Source organism: Uloborus diversus, chromosome 2 (assembly GCF_026930045.1).
Source record: "Uloborus diversus isolate 005 chromosome 2, Udiv.v.3.1, whole genome shotgun sequence".
Lineage (NCBI taxonomy): Eukaryota > Metazoa > Arthropoda > Arachnida > Araneae > Uloboridae > Uloborus > Uloborus diversus.
The window spans coordinates 88,521,064-88,547,819 of record NC_072732.1 but is presented as its reverse complement, the minus strand read 5'-3'; the positions used below and the strand labels follow the sequence as shown (position 1 = coordinate 88,547,819).

Here is a 26,756-nt window from a genome sequence, read left to right as displayed (position 1 = left end):
CTCGTTTTACACTATTTCGATTATACGCGGTTTAAGATTTGACACCTTCATTTAATTTTACGCGGATGAGTTTCCGTTTTACGCGGATGCGGCAATGCAAGCAGATAACAGGGTTGCCACGCACCGGAAAAATCGGGAAAACTTGAATAGGGAAGCTGCAACCTATTAAATGTTCACATTTTGGCTATTGGATATTGTTAATTGACCCTCAAAACTAAAAAATTCACCATCGCCGAATTTTAAAACACCGTGGTTGATTTTTAATGAATTTTTAAAAATCCACGCGCAAAAGTGCGCTTTTCTGAAACGTCACGAGCCTACGTCACAGGGCGCGAATGGGCAGCCTTCCGCCGAAGATCCCTTGTTTTCGCTAGGGACATTTTGAGCGCGCTGATATTTTTAATTTTTAAAGCCTTTTACGTTTCGTCTTCGAAGTCGAATGCGTGACCTTCGGCTTCTCCCCTATCGGAAGAGCGCATGACGTCACTTCCTATGCCATTTGACGTCACAAGCGCTTGAACTTTAAAAATTAATTTAAAAAAAACTACTTATCGTATCGCAAAATTTTTTTTCATTTATGATGTTCATGCATGTTACTCTATCATATAAAAATATAATTGAAAAATCGAAAACTTCCCTATTGTCAGGGAAAATGAAAATGGCCGAAAATGGTCAGGGAAACGTCAGGGAAAATGAAAAATAGCGTAATTTTCTGGAAATGTCAGTGGAATTTCTTTTATTTTCCGATCGTTCTTAGTTAGCGCGGCGCATAACCAAAAACGTTCACGCTTAAAGTTTTAAGCCATTCCTAGACAATAGAAATGATCTTTCTGATTTGTTAGTAAAGGAAGATTCTATCATGGAAATGACGCAAGTGATCATGGATGCGTTAATGCTCTGCAAAGAATTACACATAAAAATTCTTAATGACTGCCAAAAGATTATCATAGCCAGCTCGTCTTTATAAACAAAAAACGAAATAAATTAATGTTTTCTTTATGCATGTTGTGCATAAAAGTCGATGCAAGTACACATTAAACTTATTACACAATTAGTCATCACTAGAATGAAGTATTTTGTTATCTACAGAGTCAAACCCCTATTTTAACAATAGTATTAGGTCTCAATTTACGCGGTTTCGATTTACGCGGCATTTCCGTGGAACGTAACCCCAGCGTAAAACAAGGGTCTACTGTATTTATCGAATCGCGAACGTTAATTTAAGTTAAAGACTTACTTATTTTTACTTCATATTTTAAAACGTTTCGTTATAATAGGACTTTTTTTACTTCTACCGGAAAGTTAGGCTAAAAAAGCAAAAACGAGGGTCTACTGTACTTTGATATTAAATTAGGCTCGATTTTTAAATACTAAAAGTTTTTTTCTTTTTTTCTTAATTGCCGTGAACAAGGCATTTTTTTAATTTTTTTTTATTTATGAGTGAAATAATTGGAATGTAGCTGGGCCATTGTTTATGGTTACTTCTAGTAGGTAACACTTTCATGTAAGAATGAAAAAAAAAAGGTTTCAAAATTGAAAAATATTTACGTTCAAAAATTACGTTTTCTGGAGAATGACCCATAACGCTAATGTTGAACGAGATTGAAAATCTTTTGCATCAGGTTGGTGTTTGGTGTTCATTATTTCTTAGATAAATTGATTTTAAAATTTATAGCTTCGAAAAAGTATACACGAGGATGAGTCTGAAACACCTGGTGACTGGAGACAGAGGTGTGTATGAAAGTCAAACAGTATAAGAATAAATGAAAAATACGACACAACTTTATTTGCCAACATAAGTACCACGCACCGTTGAGGCATCTGTCCTACCGCTTGATAAACTTCAAAAAAAAAAAAAAAAAAAAAACGCGTCAAGAAAACAGGGCTTTCATGCAGACGAAGCGTTGAGCAGTTTTGGGCGAAAATGTCACAGCAGGTGAACGCGCAACACACCATTGTAGCGGTGCTCCATGCGAGACCACTCTTGGCGACGTGAACGCAAAACCATATTGCAATTCTCGTTGGAGTACCAACACTATCCGCCATACAGTCCTGATCTCGCACCAAGTGACTTCCATCTATTTTTTGCTTTGAAGAAGAGTCTCTGCGGAAGGCCTTTGGAAGCAATACTGAAGCCAAACACAGGGGCGTAGCTAAGGGGGGGGGTTTGGGGACAAAACCCCCCCGAAACGATTGTCCCCCAAAAAAAAAGAAAAAAAGAAAGACAGTCCCTCTTGGGGAAAAAAAAGAGAGAGAAAGAAAAAAAATCAAAACGACTTTTTCCTGGATAACAATGTTCAAATATTCACTTTGCTCCCCCCCCCCAGTGCCATTGAAAAAAAATCAGCTCCATGAGAGACCCTCAAGTATAAAGACGCACACGCTGTGGGGGGGGGGGGGACGTTGTCACCGTGCAGCCCTATCGTTAAGCAGCGACATTTGTTTTGATAATTCAGCAAATTTTGGCACTTCGCTTTAGAAATGAGATTGATTTGTTAAATCCACGTATATGTAGCCTTTTTTACTTTCTTCTATATCTAATATATAGAAGAAAGTATTGGATTCGTGCAAATTTTCGAATTTCGAATTTTGACGGATTCGAACGTTTTGAGGTGTGATGAGTCCATTTCGACAATTTTTGGAAAATGTCTGTCTGTCTGTATGTGTGTGTGTATGTGTGTGTGTGTGTGTGTATGTGTGTCACGTCTGTGTGTGACCAGTTTTTTGTGGCCGCTCTACAACAAAAACTACCGCATGAAATCGAACGAAATTTAGTACACATATGTGCCCCTATGTGAACTTGTGCCCATTAGTTTTTGGCGCGAATTCCTCCAAGGGGGGTGGAGCAATGGGACGTTTTTCGAGTTACGCGTGCTTGCTATTCCTCAGGAAGTAACTGGCGGAATCAAACAAAATTTGGTCCATACGTTGGTATTAACAGGAACAGGTGCTGATTCAATTTTGGTGTCAATAACTCAAACGGGGGTTGAGCTATAGAACGTTTTTTGTCGTCAATTGTGACTGCTGTATCTCAAGAAATAATGAACGGAATGAAAGAAAAATTTATCGGCAAGTAGCCCTTAGTGGGTATAAGAACTGATTTTATTTTTGTGTCAACAGCTAAAAAGGGGGTAGCGCAATCACCCGTTCTTTTTTTCCATTTTGAGTGCCCTATCTCAAGAAGTAATGCTACGTTCTGGTTGAAATTTGGAATATATGTGAATCCATATGTAAACTGGCTTTGGTTCAATTTTGACGCCGATCGCTCCAAGAGGTGTTGATTTTTTTTTTTTTTTTTTGCGAATAAAAATATTTTTATTAATGCAACAATAAGAAAGATAAATCGTAATAGATTGTCGTCTGCGTATTTCTCGTGATTTTAATTGTATGGAAATGATCGGAAATATTATCTCAATGATTTAAAATTTTTAACTGTTGCCATCTTATGTTTGTTAACAAATAAAATATTTGAAATTAATTCAAGCAAGGCTTTTAAAATAACTTTCAATTTTCGCTCTTTGCTTTGTTTTGCAATAATTCAGACATTGGGATAGTCATCAAGTTTTTGCATGTGTAATTTTGTTTTTGTTGGGAATATTGCTTCCTCGTCAAGCATGGGGAGGGATCAGAAAAAAAAAAAAAAAAGAAAAATATAGAAGAAAGTTTCGTGATGGCCACAACATACTAGTTTTTTTTGTCACAGATTCTGCAAATTGTTAAATATGCTTAATTTTATGAGCGTCGCAGTGGGAATATTACATACAGTCGAATCTTTACATTTCGAATTTCACACGAGGGAAAAAAATATCGAGATAAAGAGGTTTTCAGATACTGGGGCTTTAAAAAACTTTATAGAAATTTGGAATATGATGATAAAATTTTTGAAATCGATACTAAAGACAGTAACAGCCAAATATTCTAGAATTTTCCTTTTTTCATCACGTGAAAACATCTTATTCAGTTGGCTCTCTGTTTAACGATGCTCTATTTAACGACTTTCTCCATTTAACGACGGCTTTTCACGGTCCCAGATGGTCACTGTAGTGTTAAAAGCATTCTATTTAAGGACGCTTTCTACTTAAGGACGATATTTTGTGGTCCCTTGAAAGTCGTTAAACAAAGAGCCAACTACTTTCTTTTCACTCCTATCATTTCGGTTTTCTAGGGAATCAGAATTTTAAGAAAGAGAGCAACCAACAGTACTAATCCAGATAACAGAGCGAAATGGCTTTAAATTTCAATGACCTCTATGAAGTTGAAATGTACATCGTACATGTCAGACCTGTGAATTTCACCCCTTATTCTTCTGCCAAGAAAGTGCTCGAAACGACGGTCCTTTTGTTAATCTTCCTAGAAAGCCTATTCGTGGAACGCATTTCTCCCTTTTTAGCCTACTTTCCCAGTAAAAGTCAGAAAAAGAAGAAAAAAGCATGAAAGAAGGCTTAATGCATCTTAAAAATATCGCAAAAAACAAAAAAAAAAAGGTCAAAATAATGAAATAAATATCGAAAAATTAAAAATTGGAAATTTAAATTGGGAATTATTTTAACGCTAAAGTTTTTATTAAGGTATTCAGTTTTCGGTGAATAAACTCGAAGTTATTTATGTTTCTACATAAAGATATGCACAGACGATTTTTTTTTGGGACAATGAAAAGTATTTCTTTACGTTGACATTTTAATTGTTTTTATTTATCTTGGTAAGTGCATTAATTCATTTAAAAAATTATTTTTGGCGATAGGGGAAAAAGAAACGATTTATTATTATTATTATTATTATTTTTTTTTTTGATATGATGTATTTATTTTAATGAGCTTATTAATTTTAATTATTATTTTTTCGTTTTGAAAGCTGTTAAAGAATTTTTTTTTAATGGAAAAAAGTGTATAAGCTGCTTTGTTTAAAAGGTGCTGCTATTTTATTTGTTCGATTTTTTTTTTTTACGCATCTAATTTTTTTAGATGAGGGAGGAATATTTTATTCCTAGAAATTAGCTTAAAATATTGGAAAATATGTTTGAAACAATTTGCGATTTTAGCTATTTTTGAGAATATTGATCAGGTACTAGAAAGTAGTATGGGTGTACGGGAAAGTAGGCTCATCTAGTTCTACACAGAACTTCTTGTTTCTACTGCTCCCTCAGCCTTTGAGGACAATTCCTTTATTTCTGAGTTGAAGAAAATTTTTTTGTTTGCTGCTTTAAAGATCATTAGGCTTTGAATCCGTAAATGATAGCACAGCCTGATGTCGAGACATAGAGGTTTTTGTTGGCGCCATGAGGTCATAGCAAAACGACCTTTGCTTACCAAAGTATCCACCGCAATCAAATCGATTTGTCAGCCAGTAAGTGAAAGTTGCTGCATGATGAAGCGAGCAAAACTTATAACAAGCTTTTTCAAACCAAAAGAAAACAATGAAGATGACGAAAAAGACTGCTCCAAAAAGAGAAAGTTAACGTCTGATGAAAGCGAAGCACAGTCTGCTGAAGCAGCATTAGTCCCATCGAACCCTTCTGAAGGTAATTTTATTTTACTTTTGAAAGAAAAACTGCATAGCATTAGGGTAGGGAGGGGCTAGTTGAGCAATTTTTCACTTGAGCGGATATAGCTCCACAACGATAAGTCTCTATCGATGGCTTAGTAATGTATCCCTTTTCAAAAGTGTCCATAGTAATTTGTTGCTAATAGCACACGTTTAAGAGCTACAGCTGTCGGAATGCAAAAGGTCAAACTTGCTCAACGCACCCCCATAGATGGGATAAGTTAAGCAAGGATATGGGGTAAGTTGAGCACTTATAATGTCTAGCCAAACCATAAGATAAATAATAACTAGAGATGGAATAAAATTTCTGTTTGACAAGAAACTCTTTATTTATAGTCTTTTAGTGACACATTAGCAAAACTTAAAAAAGTTTTTTTTTTTTTTTGCGAATTAACTGAAATGGTTCTGGTTTTCGGGTGGCTATTTCTGAATATCGTTTTAAAAACGTTGTAAGCCAGTCTTTTCCAGCCATCTTATTTCGAGTGCAGGCGGATGGAATTTTAATGCTAAATTTAACAGCACACTTTCAGGCAAGGCGACGAACGTCTTTTGGGGTCTATCTATAATAGATTGATGCCATATGCAGCAAGTATTTTTTTTTATAGAGTCCTCTTGTTGGGAAGAAAAACTTGCCTCGGTTTTGCACAAAGCCGTGTCTGAATGACCACTTTTAACTTCTTCAAAAATCTTGTCAAAGTCATCCGTTTGATACCGAATTATGTAGTGGCGGCATTCACACTTTTTCCCTCATCATTGACAGCTTTTGCAGCATTATTAAAGTCGTCAGTAGTGTAAGAACATCGTGTAAGTTTCCTTGTGTAAGTCCGCATCCTAACAAAAGCAAACTAGATATTGCTACTTTTGTTTTAAGTCGTGGGGGTCAGTTGAGCAATACTTGCTCATCTAACCCCAAAACAAAGTCTTAAAATTAAAGTGAGGTTCCGAAAAAACTGTACGAATTATACCCAAAATCTATATACAAATCAAAAGTACAGTAAATTTATGAAAGAATAAAACTTGCCTGACAGAAAACAGATAACATTGGACTATTACAGATGAAAATTTGCGGCAAATGAGCTTTTCATTTTTTGCCACAAAATAAATAATGTGCACTTATACTTCACTCATCTGTCGAGCTACAATTGAAGATCGTGCGATGAGTTCCCCTCCCATAACCCCTTCTTTTCGCCATTTGATGCCTACTCGTACGGTGAATAGTTTTCTAGAAATATCGATTGCTAAACTAGCCCGCCTTACCCTACATAAATAATATGTTTAAAAACGAAATTAATCTAATACTGTTTCTGTTAGCTTGTTTCGTATTAAAAAGTAGAAAATAAACTATACTTCTGTTTATAACACTCGAAAATTGCAGTTGCTCTTTCTCAAATACATATTTTTGTAAATTCTAAAAGAGCTAATAAGATCAAAGATAAAAACTTGAGAGGAGAAAGGATGGTATGCAGCTCTGTACGAATAACTTTCATTACACCGGCTGCATTTCTTCCCTACTTTATTTTTATTTAAATTTTATTAACTGCTTTAGAAGTAGCATAAATGTAAAGACATAGAAAGCGACATAACGAAATAAAAAGCCATTTCATTTTTTGTGGGTTATAATCAAGAAGTCTTTTTCAATTTTATTTCATACTTTTAGTGCGAACCAAGTTAGTAAAAATAGTCTTTATAGTCCGACCACCGATGAGATGGAAAGGCAAACATGCAGTTTACAGGCGGAAATGGATGCATACATTGGAGAAAACCGTTTAAATGGCCTTGCTCTCCTTAACATTCATAGAAACATAACTGTGAAAACTGATGAAGTTATAGATATTTTTGCACGAAAGAAAAAACGAAATCTTGTTAAGTTTATAATTGTGGTAGAAATCTGATTTTTTTCCCCCTTATCCACTCAAATTCATTTCCGCAGAGTACATTTTAAGCATTGAGGTCTAAGAGGTACTCAAATCGGACAGTACTAAAAAATTAAGCAATTAGTTACTATTTTTTATGATTATTAAAAGTTAAGACATAATAAAATCATTAATTCTACGATTTGAAAAACATTGTTATTATTATTATTACTACTTTCAGATTTCTTAATTGCATTTGAGTGCATGCTTGTTTTATTAACTATTTAGATTTATGCATTCGCAATTTCTATAAACTTCATTACTTGTTTAGCTGTTTTATTATTTTTATTGTATTCCCTTTCATTGAAAAGGCTGAAACGCCTTTTACTGTAGTTCATTGTTAAACGAGAAAAATCATTTTCTACCAATATCAATAGTTAAAGTGTTTAAAGTTATCTCACCTCTAAATTTGAAATTTTCGAAGAACATTTCACTTTAAATTAAATGGAGGGAAAGAAAATTGAATTTTCCAAAACATAAAAAAAAAAGAAAATGTTTGACACAAGTATCGGACTTGGGGCACCCCATTCTAAAGCATGTAAGATTCACCTCCCTCTTATTTTTTTTTTAATATTAAAAAATGTGTACACACACACACACACGCATATCTCTCTCTCTCTCTCTCATATATATATATATATATATATATATATATATATATATATATATATATATATATAAGTAACCCCCCCCCCCCGAAAGTCGGGTCTAGCTACGCCTCTGGCCAAACAAGCTTTTAAACGATTCTTCCGTGTGTCCTGAGATTTTCCTGGGAAGCTTTTTGAAGCTTGTTAAGTGGTATAAGAAATGTCTGAATACTCTTGGTAGTATTGAAATCAAATCGTAGTTTGTATAGTTGTATCTATGTAATTTGATATCGTTTTTCCATTTTTCATTATCTGCTTAAGCATAGTAATGTTTTCTGTCCATCAAAATACTATATGTTCTTCGTAATGGAAATGTATTCAGAGGATATGAATCAGTAGTTCTCACACAGACTTTTTTCTCTCTTGCACATCTTGAACAATCTTTGCCCCTAGAATTCTTTCAACACCTCCGTGCCCACAACAATTTGCTTTCGCAGTTATCCTTTCTGCCGCAGTTTTTTCATCAATGGAAGTATATTAAGAGAAAGTAAAGTTTAGAAAAGCATTGTCATTGACTGCCAAGATGGGACCCATCTTCTAGAATTGGAATGAGTCATTACTGAGAAATGACGAAACAAGTCGGATCAAAAGCTAAATGTTCTTATTACTTCAATAGTCAAATTATCGCGAAAAAAAAATGAAAAAGAAAAGATGCTTCAACTTGATTCTTTTGTTTTTACAGAGCACTCGTAGCAGTGGTAACAAGATCCAGGATCTCATCAAAACGTTGCAAAATATCACGTACGAATCCGTCTCTAGATCTCTTTTCAAGGCCGATCGTCTAACGTTTGCTCTGCATCTTGTACACGGTATCTTTCCCAGGCTCTTTGAAGAACAGGTAAGGTACTTTGTATTTATTTGTGTCTGTATTGATCCAAGTCAGCATAAAAATAAATGTAAAAATTCAGAAAATCTGTCGTAACTTGAGGTAAATGTTCTTAACATAGAGTTCTTGATAGTGTCCTCAAAAATTAAAAACTAGGAATTTCCTTTCTTTAACTTTTTTTTTTTTTACAGATAACTTAATTTTTTTCTAAACGCTATTCTAGACCTTTCACGCGATTTGGGACACTTTGTTTCATTCTGCCAATCGGGAAAAAACTCATTGACTGAAAGTTTACTCTTTTGGGATTTTCTGTTTGATAACAAATAAAATACTTGTTATTAATTTTCGTGAATAAGCAAGGTTTTGTATTTTCCCTCTTGATTCTGCTTTTGCGACTAAATATTTTCTTTCAGCGGAAACGATTGATAAAAGCACTATTTTATTTTGAATTTAAATGAAAAATTTTAATGTTGTCATTAATCTGATTAGAATCACAAATTTAGCCCAGAGAGTAAATCGAGCCAATCTGATACAGCCGTAATACTCAAACGTTTAGTTCCTCAAAGACGGCAAAACTGACTATTTGCAAGTATACAAAGGATCCAAAAATTAATACGAAATATGCAGGAGAAAGTTTCGTCTTGGCCTTAACCTTCTAGTTTTTTTGCAGTTTTTTTTTTTTTTTTTTAAATTCTGTAACTAAAGTAATTTCCATGTAAAATATTGTGAAGGTTTTGTGTATCTTTAATTTTTATGAATAGGAGTGGGAGGCTTTTACTGGTATCTTGTTGACGGAAACCAAGTTTGATCCGGAAGAACTAAAAGCGTCATTGCCAGGGTGGTTGGAAGAAGACAGAGCCCTCTCAGTTGCTTTGCTCAAAGTAAGTAGAACAAAAGTGTTATCAAAATTTGGAAAATTGCTTTTAGAGTTCTTACCCATTCTTCTTTAATATAGCTGTTGTTTATCGTGACAAACATCACATATTCTATTTAAACACCATAAAGATTCTAGGTAGAATTCTTCAGAACGGAAACGTCTCCTTAACTCTCTTTATTACTCTGAGGAAGCCGGTAACATGTCAGATTAGTCGTCAAAATCTTTAAAACATGCTTCATAAACAAATCCTTTTTCTTTTTTTTTTTTTTTTTTTTTGGTGCTAGGTGAGAAAGCTATGATTCGTATACATTCTCCTTTCAATTTTTCTCTACTGATATCAATAGGCGAGTTATTAGTAAAATAAATTAGAATTATAATTGTTCATTCAATCGTAGTTGAAGGATGAGCAAGTTTGCTGGTTACTGCTGATCCTTCACGTCAACTCACATTAACCCCTTATAATAGAGAAGAGATGCATTTTTCTGTTATTTTGAAGTTCACTTTTATCAAGAAATATTATTTAGCTTTTCAAATCTTAGGAAAACAATTTCATGAAATTGATTTCCATATATATATATATATATATATATATATATATATATATATATATATATATATATATATATATATATATTAGGGTGTCTCAAGATGGCGAAAAAAAATTTGTGAAATCGAATACACGTACCCTCCAAATTTTTTCCTTTTCACCTCAGAAACATGAGAAAAAAGTTTTATTGCAATAAAATAACGGGAACCCGTGCCGACTTGAGGTCAAAGTTGGACTTGAAATCCTGTACAGTGACTACAGTGGAAATATTGCTAAGTGTAATATAAGCTTATAATTCCTTACTACACATGACATCAATTTATTTAAAGCAGATATTTACAACAATATTAGACTACAAGAAACATTACTGCACATTTTTTTATTTCAATGTTTGCTTTTTGCAGTCAGGATAGAGCTTCTGGTGCTCTTGAACGCAACGTAACACAAATTGTTTTTGTTCTTCATCAGCTGTAAGCAAACCATGAAAGTCCTGCATCATTTTTACCGCTTTTTCAGCTGCATCGTTTACTGCTGTAAACATTGAGACAGTCTTTTTCATATCAAAGAATGAAATATTATTGACCATACCATAAATGCTGAATGAATTTTTGTAGAGCAGCTTTTGAGATAATTGGGTCCACATTTTCGTACACTTTTTCAAAAAGCACAAATCTTTGTTGGGTGCTTTGACTGCCAAAATGCATTGGAAGCCATGGTTTCATGTATATTATTACTACAAACAAGCAGACATCAAACAATGTTTCATTTTCCTTCGTATCTAATTTTAGTTGTGAACTAAATAGTAATAGTTTTAGGGAGTAAATCGCTCGAGCCGTCCATCGAGCTTGTTGCATGACTCCCGTCCCGTTGGTCTTATTTTAAATTCATTTTCTGTATCTCCATCTAAAAATATAATAGGCAGTTCTATTAACTCTTGATAGTCATCCCTGACCGTAATATTAGAGAGTTCAGCACGGTAAAAGTCAAGTAAATTTTCCAAGTTAGGGTACAATTCGGAACAACTCCGCAGCTCCTCCATAGCACTGTATTTTAGTGGGATAGATCAGTTCATATATATGATGGCGGCAAGCAAAGGAAAGCATTTCTCTATCAAATATTTGCTCAAGAATAGCGCAAGAACCACTTAAAGGACCTGTTTTGGAAGCTTCAGAATCACAACAAAGAGTTTTGACCTTTGTCTTCGAGATTCCAATCTAAAACTGCCTTTCAAAGAGCCTGTTTTTGTTCTTTTCTTGTAGAATTATTCAGTTTAAACTCAGCAATGAATTGTTTGTCACATCCTTATGAAATGACTATAGATAAGCGATATTGTTTTGATTTTTGAGCACTCAAAGCAGTCAACACTTTCATATCCCAAGGTAAATTCACTACATGTGGTACCTCGTACTGAAAACCAATTTTTATTCTTTCCTCGTGCTCCTTCCGCTTTTCGGTTCGAATCTTTGAATTGAAGATACCTATGAGAAATTCATCAATGTTACACCCAAGTGCGTCAGTAGTAGCTTCAAGAATCAACACATAATCTCGTATACTTGGGCACCTGTCCAATACAGCAACTGACTTCGGAGTAATAAAATGGCTCCTCATTACATATTTACTTGTTCCAGGTTCTGATAATTCTTGTTCCAAGTTCTGGAATACTTGTTCTAGGTTCTCATATACTTGTTCCGGGTTCTAATATATTTGTTCCAGGTTCTGATAAACTTGTTCCAGGTACTGCTTTATATGTTTCAGGGAAATCTTCTGAATTAATATTTTCACTAGAGCTCGAAGAGGAATTTTCTTGTACAGGTTCATACAATTCCGAGGATGTTGAAGCGGAATCGTATTTCATGCGCCTGTTTTCTTCTTTGACAGCTCAAAGTCGAGCCCTTTCCTCATTGTCGGCCAGTTTTTTTTCCACCTTACCTAAAGTGACGACATCGGCCAGGCTCTCTTTGGAGTTGCAAGAAGATCCCATCTTCCTCTATTTTGATTAACCGAAGTGCATCAGCTGTGCAATATTGAATAAATTGTTTAAGTTACTCTCAAATTCTTGTTGGCGCTGCCTGAATACTTCCTGCATTTTTTTTTTTTTTTGCAATTTTTTGGAGTTTTTTAAAATTTGATACTGGTTTTTTAAGTTTATTCACACAATTTGGCAACGAGAGATTAGGTGGGAATGCGTGCCTTTTCCCAAAAGATGATGCATTCCCGAATAGCGAGATTTGCACTTTCACTGATGGTTAAATTTACTTCTCAAATAATATAAAACAAAACAGATAGAACTTGTCCGTTAGAGACAAGTTTCGAACCTGTAATTTGGTGTTTTACGACTCCTATTAAAAATATCTCTTTTTTCAAACTTCGCTATTCCAGTGCCATGTTTCGTTCCCTATGAAATTCGGGACTTTTGCAAAGAATGGTAACAGATTTAACAACAAAGATGTACATTTAATAAAATGATGAATTTTCAATTTTAAACTAAAGTTATTTTCTTTCAATTTTGTGTTTTTCAAAGGCATCTGTTAATATTTAAATTTGCGTTGTAAAAAAATCAATTGACTTTTAAAACTTATTACAAGTTATTTTCTTATTTTCTGTACTGCGCTCCCTGACCGGAATGTATTCGTACTGACACGTTTGACGGTTTGCAAGTTGCCTCGGATAAGCCCCCCCCCCCCCTCCTCCAACATATGTTTTTTTTTTCTGTTTTCATTTGTTTTCTGTGCACAATTTACAGCTGTTTTGAGCTTTGCAAAGTATCGCGTCGCCAGCGTTCGCTTGCTTATGAATACACGTGCTATTTGCACGTTTAGGCCTTTAGGCGCAAGTCGCCACGCAAATTGCATGAAACTTTTGCATGAAACTTTTTTTACAACGGTTTTGATGTAAAAGGAAAAAAATAAGAGGGTATGCGTTAGACAAAAACGACTTTCATTTTTTTGGGACACTCTAAGATATATATATATATATATATATATATATATATATATATATATATATATATATATATATATATATATATATATATATATATATATATATATATAATTTATTTATTAGTCAATTTGAAATCATAATATTCTTTGAGGATTTATTTCTATTTTCTTTCTCTGTGTTAGTTTTCTTAACACGTTCTTATTTCTTAGATTTCGGGATATATTTTACATAACTTCTAAATGGTGGGAGGGGAAAATGTACTCTATTGTTTTAGCCGATGTCTTAAATTGTAAGGCTTTTTTTTACATAGGGCCCCCCGAAAAGTGCTCAGCCTAGTATCTATAGATATCTTAATTGGGCCCTGCTCTTGAGGGTGTGAATAGCCATTCGTTATAGATTTCGTTCTTTACAACAGATTAACATTATTGAATATCATACGCAATACACGTTGTGCTTTTTTTTTTTTCACGTTGATTAATATTCATGTTGAAAGTTTTAAATTAATTTTTACTACTTTCCTTGTAAGAAAATTACTGTTAACAACTGATTTTTTGTAAGTAAAGATGTGTCATTGGTATAAAATAACATTTCTGAAAGACGGGTTGAAACAATGAATAGTTTAAGTTGGTTAAACTACTGTTCTTGCAATAAAATGTGGATTGAATTTAATTCTTATTTCGTCTATAAATTTCTTAATGAATGCTCCTTTTTTATGCAGGCAACATTTCCTCAATTATTTAGCGTGCTGCAGTTGCAAGACTCCCGTTTATGGGAAGGCTTCGCAAAAAGCATTCGTTGTGAAGAATCTTTCCCTTCTTCCATCCACTCCAAGATCAGCCTTTTCCAACAACTGTTGTGTGTGCAAGCTTTGCGTCCTGACCGTCTCCAAAGTGCGGCTGCCCTGTTTGCATCCAGAGCTCTTGGTGAAGTTTCTTCTTTTTTCCTTTCAAGAAATATAAGATCTGCTATTGATACTGTATTTATTGTTTGCAGTTCTTATATATGTACCTCAGAGCCAAACAACGTAAGTCACATAATCGCCACTTTACAGGAAAAAGGAAAAACGGTTGTCTGGAGCATTCAAAAGATGGGACGAGCGCTCTTTAACGCTGGTAAATACACTCACTGGCCAATGAATTAGAAATCCAAGATCAATATTTTATTGGACCAAATTTTGCACGGATAACTGCTCAGATTCGTTTGGGAATCTAGTCTACAAGCTCCTGGAGTGCATTTACATCCAAATAAGTCTATGCATTGGCTATGCAGCGGTTTAAATCTTGTAAAGTAGATGCAAGAGGAGAGTGCTGTCGGATGCGTCTTTCCACCATATCCCACATATTTTCAATAGGGTTAAGATCCGGGTTATGCGGTGTCCAGGGAAGCTGTTGGCTGTTGGAAGTCAGATTGATGCTCAGCGAATCAGTTTTCAACACTTCTGGCACGATGTATGGTTGCATTATCGTCCATGAAGTATCCTTCGCCATCAGGATAAAAATGCAACATTGCAGGGTGCACTTGATCTGCCAGTATGTCTAGGTATTCCATGGCTGTTTGTTTACCCTCGAGGAACACCAAGACACCATTTCCATGCCAGCAGAATATGCTCCATATCATGATACTTCCTCCAGACCCAATCTGAAATCTCAAAAGTTTCTAATTCATTGGCCAGTGAGTGTAATTACAAAGGGTATTTGTTTTTAGAATTACGTTCACATGGCTCGATGCGGGTAAGAATTCTACATACAATGCACTAATAAACTTTTGGACTTAGTCTGACTCTGAGGTACAGATATAAGTCTTAGTTGTGAAATAGTCCAAATAAGATTGCTATAAATTAGATTAAAAAGGAACGGAAGCAGATTCCTGTTGTAATTGATCGCTTCATTTCTTTGTGGTGTTTTAAACGAGGTTAGTTTCATTTATCTTTTAAAAGAAACGAAATGTTAGTGTTGACGCTGCCATAAAAGTAAAAGGACCATCTGTGAATGAAAGTGTGTGTTAGAGCTGGAGTTCGGCTGCAGAAACAGCAGAAATAAAATTTTACTACTGTCCATGACATTATTCGAGTGTTGTGTCTTTGAGCATGGGCTGTTTTTTGGAGCTGCCAAATCGGTACAGTTAGTTATAACTTTCCGATTTATCATGCTGCATATTAAAGAGACTTTATAACTGAGACTTACCGTTCTACCCCGCATTAGCCGACATGCCGGGAAAAAACGAGGTATACAGTAAAACCTGTCTACAACGATACTGTTGAGACCTAAAATAATATGATATGCAGTAAATTACCGCCCAATAGCTGGGGCTACAGCAGAAATACATGAAATACACCGCCAGCTCAGTCATTTCCAGCCGAGCTGGAAATGACTGAGCTGGCGGTGTATTTCATCTAAAATAATATTGTTATAGACAGGTTATCGTTATAGACAGTTTGAATATTTATGCTAAAATTTTGCTTGGACCAAGGAAAATATCATTATAGACCGGTTTATTGTTATAGACAGTATCGTTATACACAGGTTTCACTGTATTTTGCAACAAAACAAAAATAAATTTCCCCATTCAGTTCCAATCAGAAAGCAAACCATTGTTACTGCGATTCGTTCATAATGTTTTTTAATAAAATATGTTTGGTTCCTTTTAGAGAGTTAAGTTTAATTTTTATTTATTGAACAGTTATGGTAAATTCTTTAGCACTGGCTTAGGGGCGGTAACTTACTGCTTAAATGTTTGCTTAGTTTTAATTTAATTTTTACAAAATTATTAGTTATTGAGTAATATTTTTTCTTGTTAAAATAACAAATGACATGGTTAGTCAGTATTTTTACAAAATTAAATTCTTTATTAATACTAACTAATGTTCGCCCAGTGATCGAAATCCGACCATATTCATAAATGAATATTTGAGAAAACTTGTATGAATTTAACTATTTCCAACATTTTTATTCTACTCTTACTCATGTTTACTGCATATCTGAAAACATACAATCTTTATACGGTCCCACAATACCACAGTAATAATTTATTCCAATTTTGCTTTTTATCTGTTAATCTCAAAATAAATGGATGAAAGGGGATATTTCGGTAATGGGGTCGTTTCCGAAATTTTTGAAGTATTTTTTACTGAAAGAGGATGTTTAAAAACAAAGGTTTTAACCATTTTTAAATAATTTGAAAAAAAAATTAATATTTTTTAACTATTTTAATCGGTGCGCAGATTGAAATTAATTTTTTAGCATCAAAAGTGATAAAACGACACTCATTGATGCCAAAAGAAAACAACGCAAATTATCATAACCTGAAAACGCAGTTGAGAGCAAACCGTAAATATTTAGGCGGCAATGGAGTCGTGTGCCAAAGTACATCACTTATAACGTCATAAAGATAACACCTTATTTCCAAAATCAGACATTCAAAAAAGTTTTAAAAAATCAACTGTTGAGAAATTAAAAGTTTTTTCTGGCTCAACATTTTTTTTCTTATTCTATCTATTTCAGTAACTAAAAATAGTACTTTTGATTGAAGGAAAAAACCCCATTGAGAAATTGTTGTCTTCGACAAATTGCTGACTTGAATAATTTTATTTTGGATATCATGTTGTTTTGTGCTAACCCTACGCAAATAAATATTTCCCTACTCTTTGTTTACGTATCCAAAGGAAAAAAAGTTTTCGCGCTGGCATTGGAAACAAAAAAATTGACGCCAATGGATAAAAATTACCAATTATCCAGTTTTCGAAACCTTCCCGTATGAAATGAGTGTATAACTGATGTCACACTTTTCAACATTTTCGACCCTCTCCCCCCTCTCTTTGTCAAAATGTTTTGCATTTCACTATACCCCCTCTTCCCTTTGTCACATGTCACTATGTTTTTCATAAATGTTCCTATTAAAAAAAAGGCTTGTTGTCACGCTCTCCCCATTGTATGCTCCTTTTGTCATGTCTTTCCTCTCCCTTGTCACAAACTGTTACTACAGCGTGAACCCAATCTTAAAGCGGGACTTCGTTCGTGGACAGCCTTAATTTTGTGGCAACCGTATGCAAATATACATTTCCCTACTCTTTGTTTTCGTATGCAAAGTAAAAACATTTCTCGAGCTGCAATGGGGTTGTTTCCAAAATTTTAAAAGTATGTTTTTCGGAAATAGCATGCTTAAAAACATAGAATCTGACCATTTTTTAAATAATTTCTTTAAGTTTAATGTTTTTAAAAAATTACTTAAATCGGTGCTCTTTCATCGTTTAACGCTTCTGCCGATGACATCACCAATGATGAAATGCCATTCAGTGTTGCCATTCACGGTCCAAAATATTTAATTCACATTTTTACTCACGTGTATTGGCAACGATATGGTTGATAGCAAGCGTAGAGCGCAATTTTAATTCGCTGCTCGATTATCACAACGTGGAAAGGTAGTAGAAAGATGCGGCAAAGTGCATCATTTGTGGCGTCATAAAGATCACGCCTTGTTTGAAAAATCGAACATTTAGAAAAAATAATTTAAAAAAAAACTGTTGGGAAAATAAAAGTATTTTCTTGGTTCATGTTTTTTTTTTTTTTTTTGCTCATTCTATCCATTTCAATGACTAAATGTAGTACTTTTGACTGAAGGAAACCACCCCATTGGTGCCAAAAATTTGACGCCAATAGATGAAGAGCGCACGTCAATTTAACAATCATCGAAATCTTCCCGAATGAAATAATCCTGCAAAACTCAGATTATTACGTAAAACTTCTGCATGGAACAATGCTTCTTTTAATAAGTTTAATATTATTAAGTAAGTTGCCTTGACCTCTGCCGTTAGAAAAATTTAAAACAGTCAAATGAACGAATCCTACTTGCTACATTAAAAATTGTCCATTCAAAAACACTGAACGTCGCAATAATAGTCTATTTTTTTAAAAAAATCGTATTTGTGATTTGTTTACGGTTTAGGGGAAAACTGACAAATGCGCTTTTCAAAATTTTTGATCTCTCTCTCCTTTGTCGCACAGTTTCACACTTCACCATAACCCCTCTTACCTTTGCCACATATCACACTGATTTTCATAAACGTTCTTATCAAAAAAAAAAAAAAAGCTTGATGTCCTACTCTCCCCATTGTATCTTCCCCCTTGTCATTTATTTCCTTCGCCTTGTCACGAACGGTTACAATTTAATGAACCCCACCTTAAAGAGGGACTTCATTCGTAGTCAGGTCCTTGCAAATGGACATTTCTGTACTCGTTTTTTACGAATGCAAAAGAAAAATATTTCTCGTCTTGGCATTGGTGCCAAAATGGATAAAGTTCGCCAATTTCACAATTATGGAAGTCGTTATGAATGAAATGATGCCGCAAAACTCCCTTAATACGTAAAACTTCTATACAAACAATATTTTTTGTAAAAGTAGGCATGATCTTGCCGTTAAATATAAAATTTCCAACTGTCAAATGAACGAACTCTACTCACGGCAACATGTAATTGTCTTTGCGAAAGCACTGGACGTCGTAATAATGCGCCAATTTAATCAAAAGTTTCACCTTGAGATCTGTTTGTGGTGATAGCAAATGCAGGTATTATTAGAAGCTGGAACTGAAAGTCGTCCATCACTCCGTAAAATAATTTATTTAAATATTAAAATCGCGAAAACATAACCAAAATGAAAATATTTTAATTGTCCGTAATTACCCAAAAACCTCAATAATAAAAACAAATGCAAGTATTTCATTTCTTTATGCTCAAGCGAGAATTGGCAACACCACAATTGTATCCAGCAATGTCTTCACGCTAACTATGTCGCGTGAAAGAGCAAATAAAAATGAATTTTCACTAACTTTTAATTGCTTCTAGCGCTGTTTCTAACTAACATAGCGGGTTTCGATTTGCGCGCAGTAAAACCGGGTTGAACGTGTTTTAAAGCATTTTTCGCGAACTTTCCAACCATACCAAGATCGAAGCATTAAAATGCATTTTTCGTGTAGAAAAAGCGGTTTAAATAATGAATTAAAACTTAATGTTTCACGCTTCCAACAATGAGTTTCAACAATGGAAAAAGATAAAATTTTTGAGTTCGCTAACTAAAAAACGCTTATAACTTTTTTCTAGTGGATTTAGGTTATTGGTCCTTGGGCGCCCTGACAATTTTTTCGTTAGGAGTGTTTTTTAAAGACCTTTTCAACCATATCAAATTCGAAAAAATTGGACCATCCGTTCGCGTAGAAAGAGCCATTTAGGACGAAAATGCGTTTTTTATTAATAGCGTTCGATTTCAAAAATTTTTATTGATGACACTAAAACTCGGCAATAGCTACCGAACAAAAAAAGAATGAAGGAAATCGGTTCACAAACAGAGGAGAAATCGGTACCGAAAGAAAACGGCTTGCCTATTAATATATAAAGATAAGATGTGTATAAAACTTATATTATTTTTAAAGATAAACATATATTTTTATAGTATTATTATTTTTTGTTTCCTAACTTCGATTTTCCGGTATGCCGAAAAGGACCTGAGTGTTATTGAAAATCTGGTGACCCCCGAATTTTGTGTCATGCCGGCTAACGCAGGGTAATACGGTATAAAAGTTAGTAACGTAATTTGTACAATGTTACGTTCGCATTGCTGACTCACTGCATTGCGGAAAAACTATTCATCTTATCAAGAGATAATTTTCCCAAATGGTAACTCTTTTAACTGTGTGTTTATGCACATGCATAGACAAGGCACACTTAAAGCCCTAGATAGTAGCTCAAAAGGAGAGACACGTCGCCATCTTAGGGCTAAATGCCGCTTTCTTCCTAAGTCTACTGCGATGAAGTAGCATGCTTTGCTTCTTGATCATAAATTGACATGGAGTCAATAAGAAATAGTTATCAAGAGGCAAAACACGCTCTTTCACCACAGCAGACATAAGAAAAAAGCGGCGTTTAGCCCCAAGATGGCGGACGTGTTGCTACGGGCTTTAGGCACACTCTCCTTTTGTTACGCAGCTCAAAGAAAGCTGAAAGGACTTGATGCTACATTGAAGAGGTAATAAATTGTGCATTATCTGCGTTGCCTTTGTGCTAATAAATTTATTTGTTATTAATTGTTTGAAGACAATGCCTTTCTACTTTTATTTTAAGCCCCTAAGCACCACCGAGAATGTATAATCATGTTCGATAATCGGTACTGTCCAACTATGGATTGCATGGAATTTTCAAACGTCCAGATAAGACGAATCTGTGTGAATAAGGGGGAAAAGTAAAAATTTGATGCGCGTATTCCGCTCATTTGAATGAGACTCTGCTTCTGCAAAAGCTAACATCGGTAAAAAATATAGATTCGTCTATTTCCGGCTGTAAAACGGATGTTCGTCTTTCCATACAATCCGTGGTCAGACAGTAGTTATGTTACTAAGCGCAAAGCGGCTTTCAGTTAAGGCCATTGGCAGTAATCTAGAGTCAGTAGAATTGTCTGATAATGTAAATTCTTGATTGTTTCTCGTTCTCTTGCGGTTGAAATAAATTTTGTTCCGTATTTTTGACTTATCTAGATAGCTTTTAAGAAAAAAGGGTGTGAATCCAGGAACGCTCTGGTGAAAATTTCCTGCCAATCGTGTACTATATCGGCTCATATAATCATTGTTCTTTATCTACGTAGCATGTATTGTCTGACCACCGATGAGAGGGACAGTTGAACATCTGTACATCCGGTTTAGAGGCGGAAAGAGACGCATCTATTAGTTTATAAGGATGTTAGTTTTCAGTAACAGATGTTTGCTAGCCTATACTCTACGTAAGCAGAAGTCATGGAAAATCAGGGAAAGTCATGCATTTGAAAACTTTAAATGTAGTAAATATTCTGTATTTGCTAAACAATCAAATAACGTTACTGTGTACTGTCTGACCACCGATGTGATGGAAAGGCTAACATCCGGTTTACTGGTGGAAATGGACGCATCTATTAGTGTTTCGGGACACCAGCTTTTGCAGATATATGTTAGCCTCTAAATTAAGCAGTGTCACATTGAACTTGCGCATCAAACTTTTCCTTATTCCCCTCAATCAGATAAAATCAGCTTAATTTGCTGCTTGCCAATTCAATGGAAAATGTGGGCAGGCAATATGCAACCAAATTATTTTGGTTCTGACTTGTGTTTTCCGAAATAAAGCTTTTATAAGCAGGTATATGCAATCAATAAAGATATGCTGAATTTTTCTGTGGGGAAAAAAAAACAAATTTCTATTAATCTATAGTATTTGTTTTTATTTATTTATTTTACCTTTTCGATTGCAGGACTAGAAGAGCTATTTCCGCAGGCAGTGAAACTGAAGAACCTCCTCAGCCCTCGTAATACAGAACCAATTCTGATCATATTGTCAACCGGAGTGGATCCTTCCCAAGAGTTGTATGAGCTGGCATCTTCTGTTGTCGGTTCAGAGAATTACTTGCAGGTAAGATACTGTTCGCCTCTGGCAAGTTGCTCCGTTGGCCGGCGGATTAAACAATTCCATTTGCTGTAATAGGGGTGAGAAGAAACGGCTGAAGGTCAAAAGGCTTGATAGTAGCTCAACTCTGAGCGGAAAATTCCTCTTCTTACTGTTTGCTCTCCCTTGGAAAAAATGGACTTGCTCAAGGCCACAGCTCAACTTCTCAGAAGCGAACAGTCTAGTTTGCAGTGGCAACTGAAAACTGTTTCCTAGTAACGTGGTGTTCTGAGGAGCCATTCTCAATGTTCTATCTTATAACAATCAGTACGAATTGGTTTTAAATGATTTTGCGTGTAGTGTTTGTTACGTTTGGTTCGAAATGAACATACTTACAAAACACAATGTGGACTGTATAAAGTTAAATCAACACACTTTATTAGTCGGAGCCAATACTCTTAATTAACTTCTAATAATACATATGAAGCCACTACTTCATAATAAACAACTCATGAAGCTACTACTTCATTAGATGCAACAACACTTTTTTTAAGAAAAAAGAAGAAAGAACACAACAATTATCAAAACTGTCGCCATAGAAAACAATTAAAAAATTAAACTTTTTACGAGGTAACATTTTTTGGAGGAAGTACCAAATATACCGCTCCCCTTGAAATCTCGTTAGGTTTCAACATATTTTTTTTAATGCAATATTTTTTTTAGAAATAATAAATGGCAACAACTAAATTACAAACTACAACAAAGAATTTAAATAAATAAATAGTTAAGTTGAAATTGGAAGTAAATAAACCTTATTTATGCCTCTTTTAAAATGTCCGTATTTAGTATACACAGTCACTACTCGGACGCTTCCATCAGTTCCGGGAAAAAGTTCAACAATCCGACCAAGAGTCCACTCTAGTGGCGCGACATTTTCTCTGTGAACTAGAACAATGTCCCCAACCTTCAAATTTGGCTGCACCTTCCACCACTTGGAGCGAGGTTGAAGAGTATGAAGATAATCTCTTGACCAGCGGTTCCAGAAATCCAGGTCTCTGAATGAGCTTCCATCTCTCAGATAGAGAAGAAGCTGTAGATGAAGTACTTGGCTCAGGAAATTGGTGAATGGGACCCCCAACAAGAAAATGAGCTGGAGTCAGGGCACTGAGGTCAGATGTGTCGGATGATAATGCGGTAAGAGGTCTGGAGTTGAGACAGGCTTCTATTTGAAGAAGGAGCGTGTAAAACTCCTCAAAGTTGAGAAACGCAAAACCGGACACTTTCACTAGCAATTGTTTAGTACTTTTAATAGCAGCTTCCCACAGTCCTCCGAAATGAGGTGTATATGGAGGAATGAAGGACCATTCTATTCCTTTCATTGAACTGAAGGAATCTGTGAATCTTGCACTTCTGCTTCACCGCACAATTGGTATAACCTTTTAAGAACTCTTGAAGTTCCCTTGAAATTTGATCCATTATCTGATAGTATTTTACTTGGACATCCTCTTCTGGATATAAATCTGCGTAATGTTGCTAGAAATGCAGCAGTCGATGATTCTGAGACAAGTTCTAGGTGTACTGCCTTGGTTGCTGAACAGATGAAAAGACAAATGTAAGACATAAACTTGGTAATTGATCTTTTATGAGCACATTTTGTGTAAAAGGGTCCAGCAAAATCAATTCCAACAATTTCAAAGGGACGAGTTTGCTCAATTTGTGACGCCGGAAGATCTCTCATAACTTGAGAAGCCGATTTCAAACTCAACTTGAAGCACTTCAAGCATTTCTTAAGTTGTTTTCTAAAAACTGATCTACCATCAACAAACCAGAATTTTTGTCTTATTAAAGACAACGTTTGCTGCGATCCAGCATGGATATAAGTTGTGTGATAGTAATCTATGACCTTCTCTGTAAAGCTGTGATTTTTTGGTAACAGCATGGGATGCTTTTGATCGTAAAATAAGGATTGGTGTTTGGAAAGTCTGCCTCCTACACGAAGAATGCCGTCAGAGTCAAGAAACACATTTAGAGGAAGCAATTTACTATTACGCGGTAATGGCATTCCTTTAGTTAGCAATTTTCTCTCGGACGTGAACTCATTTTCTTGAATTGTTCGCACCACACAAAGCACTGAGTTATGAAGTTCTTTGGATGTCAAACAACCAGAGATTTTGGTACGACTGGAACAGCTATTGTTCAAATATCTCAAAACCCATGCACAAACACGTATTAACTTTGTAAACGAAGATATTTTTGCCACGAATTCAGGAACAGATTTTAATTTAGATGCGCACGTAATGATTTCTTGCTTCTCTTCTACAGCACATTCAGGAAGAGCACATACAGCACATTCAGGTCTCTGTAACGTCTAATGGTATGAAACTACTCATAGGTTGACTTAACTAGTTTGGACCTCGTAAACACATGTCATTGCTGATTAACTGAGATGGAAGTAAACCTCTAGTTCCTAGATCCGATGGATTTTCAGTTCCAGGGACGTGAAACCACTTGACTCATGGGATGGTTGTCTGAAGTTTAGACACTCTGTTTGCAACAAATGCTTGCCATTTATATGGTTCAGTTGCAAGCCATGCGAGAGTTATTTTGGAATCTGTCCATGCTACAGTATTCTGAACTAGAACTTGAATATTTTTCAAAACAGCAGCTAACAAATCAGCTAGCAACAATGCTGAGCACAGTTCCAAACGAGGCAGAGACTGAGTTTTCAAGGGTGCAACCCTTGTTTTCGCAGTAAGCAAAGACACACGAAAATCCGAATTCGGCAATAAACATCTCACATAAATTGCTGCACAGTACGCTTTTTCTGAAGCATCACAAAATGCGTGCAACTCTATATCTGCATGCGAAGAAGTTAGAACTAATCTTGAAATTTTCATTTGTTCAAGGAGATGCAGTTCTTCACAAAATGATATCCAATTCCTGTTTAATTCTTCGGGAATGATTTGATCCCAAGAAAGCTTATACTTCCACAATTCTTGAAGTAACACTTTCATAAACACTACACAAGGGGAAAGCAATCCCAAAGGATCAAATACACGGGAAATCTCAGACAGTATTTCCCTCTTGGAGTATTCTAGCTTTTGTTTCACAGACTCAATGCTAAAACTTAAATAATCAGCTTTTGGACACCACTGGATACCAAGAACCTTAACTTCAGTTTCTAAGTTTGCAGCCTCTTCTTCATCTACAAATTCTTTAATCTCGTTGGTGTTATTAGATTTCCACTTACAAAGATTAAATCCTCCCTTTGCCATCATAGTCTTTAACTGCTTCACAAGCTCAGATGCTTCTTCTTCCGATGACGCACCACTTAAAAGGTCATCGACGTAAAAATGATTCAATGTAGCGTTTGAAGCAAGGGGAAAGCTGCCCTTCTCATCTAAGGCAAGCTGATGTATTGTTCTCGTGGAGAGAAATGGCGCACTTGCAGTTCCATACTGTGGTGTATCGAACTAATTGAACTCCGCTATCGTAATCGCAGTGACGTCAGAAGCCACTACTCTTAGTTAACTTCTAATAATACATATGAAGCCACTACTTCATAATAAACAACGCATGAAGCCACTACTTCATTAGATGCAACAACACTTTTTTTTAAGAAGAAAGAAGAAAGAACACAACAATTATCAAAACTGTTGCCATAGAAAACAATTAAAAAATTAAACTTTTTACGAGGTAACATTCTTTGGAGGAAGTACCAAACAGTGTTCAATGTTTCATTAGCACTGCTTTTACATGCCACAATTATCCATTTTCTATCGTCTAATGGGCCATTAAAACGACAGCGTATGAAAAACAGGCGTAACTTACTATATTATAAATGTTATGTTAACATGAAGTTTATACAATTCTCAGAAACGAATTTTCAACGTGGTGTAAGGACGTTACATTAAAAGACAAGTATAAATTTCAACTGCATTTTATGTAAAATTTGACTTAGACGCATATGCAGCCGCGTCTCCCGTGCTTCATTTTTGTTGAAATTTGATAGATAAAATATAATTAAAGATATATTTTGGAAACATTTTCAGAATCGAAGGATTTATGTACTCTTAAATATATTTTGGGTTTCACCACCCAGACAGGTTTCACCCCCGGGGCAGACCACCTCCTCCCCCCCCCACCCAGTAGTGACACCACTGCTGTATTACATGTACGTAAAACCTAAATTTTCTTCAGTACTTTTTTTTTTTTTTTTGACGTTCCAATTCGTCGCCGCTGAGTAATATAAAAATAAAATTTGTTTACAGATCAATCAAACAGTAAAAAAAAACATATTGTTAATTTATAACATACTATGCATCTTTTAAAACAATGGTGCCCAACCTACGGCGCGCGGGCACATCCGGCTCGTGAAGCTGACCAGTGGTTTGTTCAACTTTACAAAAAGAAAATCACCATTTATCACTATATTACAAATTTGTACAGAAATACTCGTCTTTTTGAAAATCAGATACAAACTTCACTTCAAAAAAAAAAAAAAAAAAAAAAAAAAATATATATATATATATATATATATATATATATATATATATATATATATATATATATATATATATATATATATATATATATATATATATATATATATATATATATATATATCCATCTTGTCATGATAACGACAATCTTTGGTTTTTAATTTTCTTTTCTTTTCCTAGTTTTCCATGTTGTCTAGAACAGTTTAAAAATTTTATGTGTATTCTGGTTCGCGACAACCATGTCATTCTGAGGTACAGCCCTCGGAGGAAAAAAGTTTGCGCTCCACAGTTTTAAAATGTTTAGTATTAGTTATTTCCGAAGTATTTCAATTCGTTGTTTTTTCTTTAAAAAGAATGGTATAGCTTGTTTTGTTCTTTGATGACTGAAATTCATTATCCTTTCAGGTATCCATGGGACAAGGTCAGTTGGAGGTGGCCATCGAAAACTTGCGTTCTTGTGCCAGTGAGGGTCGGTGGCTATGCCTAAAGAATCTCCACTTAGTGACGCACTGGCTTCCCAATTTGCTCAAGGTTAATAGAAATGGGGCAACTTATTTTCATGTAAT

At 35.0% G+C, this 26,756-nt stretch overlaps 1 protein-coding gene across 1 annotated transcript in view; it reads left to right on the top strand.

Moving 5' to 3' along the window:
* Positions 1–26,756, top strand: part of LOC129235279 (cytoplasmic dynein 2 heavy chain 1-like) — a 288,399-nt gene that overhangs the window by 236,365 nt on the left and 25,278 nt on the right. Inside the window, 5 exon segments of the mRNA XM_054868999.1 lie at positions 8,784–8,939; positions 9,689–9,808; positions 14,013–14,217; positions 21,558–21,715; positions 26,596–26,721. Coding sequence (XP_054724974.1) covers positions 8,784–8,939; positions 9,689–9,808; positions 14,013–14,217; positions 21,558–21,715; positions 26,596–26,721 — 765 coding nt within the window.